This window comes from Octopus bimaculoides, chromosome 3 (genome assembly GCF_001194135.2).
Source record: "Octopus bimaculoides isolate UCB-OBI-ISO-001 chromosome 3, ASM119413v2, whole genome shotgun sequence".
Lineage (NCBI taxonomy): Eukaryota > Metazoa > Mollusca > Cephalopoda > Octopoda > Octopodidae > Octopus > Octopus bimaculoides.
Window position 1 is genome coordinate 46,071,115 of NC_068983.1, and position 1,540 is coordinate 46,072,654.

The following is a 1,540-nucleotide window of genomic DNA, read 5'->3' on the forward strand; positions in this document are numbered from 1 at the left end:
TGTGTGTGTGTGTGTGTGTGTGTGTGTGTGTGTGTGTGTGTGTGTGTGTGTGTGTGTGTATAGGTTATTGATTAGAGACAGGTATTCTCTGTATAGAATACACTTCGTAGTGCTCAAGAGATTTGTACTTGAGGAGGTAGAGGAGTAAATGTAAGGACAAGCAAGTTAGGCGATTCGATCTACAAAAAAATATTAAATACACTAGAAGAAAATTATGCATGTTGATATAATGCATAAATTATAAAGAAAATCGACAATATGCATAAGAATTGAACAAAGACTCTGTTGTATTTTATTCTGTAATATGTATATCATTATTAATTGGCTTCGTGCACTCTAACCTAATCCTAAACAAACCTGTTGTATCGTATTGATTTCAAGTTTATTACTGTTATATATATTTCAGGTCAATTCGATTAAAGTGAATTTGCCAATCGATGACTATTTGGGATTTTCTGCATATTATTCGGCCGGCACGATAACTGTTACAACAAAATGGGGCCTGTTTTTAAGATTTGATGGTAATCACTGGGTTCATTTGAACCTACCTGGACGTTTTGCCAACGAACTAATAGGTATTTGTGGTGACTGCAATGGAATCAAGGACGATTTCAAAACAAAAGCTGGAGAAGATGTGTCTAATCGAAAAAATAAATATACCATCATTGGAGATAGTTACCAAGTTTGTGATGACTCTGACAAACCTGAAAAGTAAGCAAAAAATTACATTACGTTCATTTGTGCAGTACTACCAAACAAAATTGCTTCAAAGACATATACATAGGCTGTGTGGTTTAAAAGTTTGCTTCACAGGCTCGTTGATTCGAGATCGGATTCGGGTTTGAGTTCAGTCACAACGCACGACTCTTGGGCAACCGTTTTCTGCTATAGCGTTGTGTGTGAAATTTTTGACTCGAGACCATGTGAATCTCATCAGGTCTGTGGATAGATAGATAGATAGATAGATAGATAGATAGATAGATAGATAGATAGATAGATAGATAGACGTGTGTGCGTGTGTGAGTGACTGTTTTTGCTTCTGTCCTCACTGCATGACAACCGGTGTCGGTTTGTCTTTGCTCTCGTAACTTAGCTTTTCACAAAAGATTTGGATCAAATGACTACCATACATTACAAAAAATAAGTACTGGAATCGATTTGATCAACTAAAATATTCAATGTGGTGCTCCAGCATGGCCGTTTAAGTTTTCTTTAAGATTCAACAGAATCAGACTCCCTTTTTAACATAAAATGAAAAACTGACAAATGATGGCAATTTGAATATATTATATAAAACTGTATTAACACAAAATGCAGCCGTAAGAGATTTTCCTACTGTCTACTCTCTCTCTCTCTCTCTTTACTCTTTTACTTGTTTCAGTCATTTGACTGCGGCCATGCCGGAGCACCGCCTTTGTAGTCGAGAAATTCGACCCCAGGACTTATTCTTTGTAAGCCTAGTACTTATTCTATCGGTTTCTTTTTGCCGAACCGCTAAGTTACGGGGACCTAGACACACCAGCATTGGTTGTCAAGCAAT

The 1,540-nt window shown here is 36.9% G+C and overlaps 1 protein-coding gene across 1 annotated transcript in view; it reads left to right on the forward strand.

Moving 5' to 3' along the window:
- Positions 1-1,540, forward strand: part of LOC128247369 (zonadhesin-like) — a 60,192-nt gene that overhangs the window by 8,644 nt on the left and 50,008 nt on the right. The window contains exon 4 of the mRNA XM_052966739.1: positions 407-711. Coding sequence (XP_052822699.1) covers positions 407-711 — 305 coding nt within the window. The remainder of the gene's footprint in view (positions 1-406; positions 712-1,540) is intronic.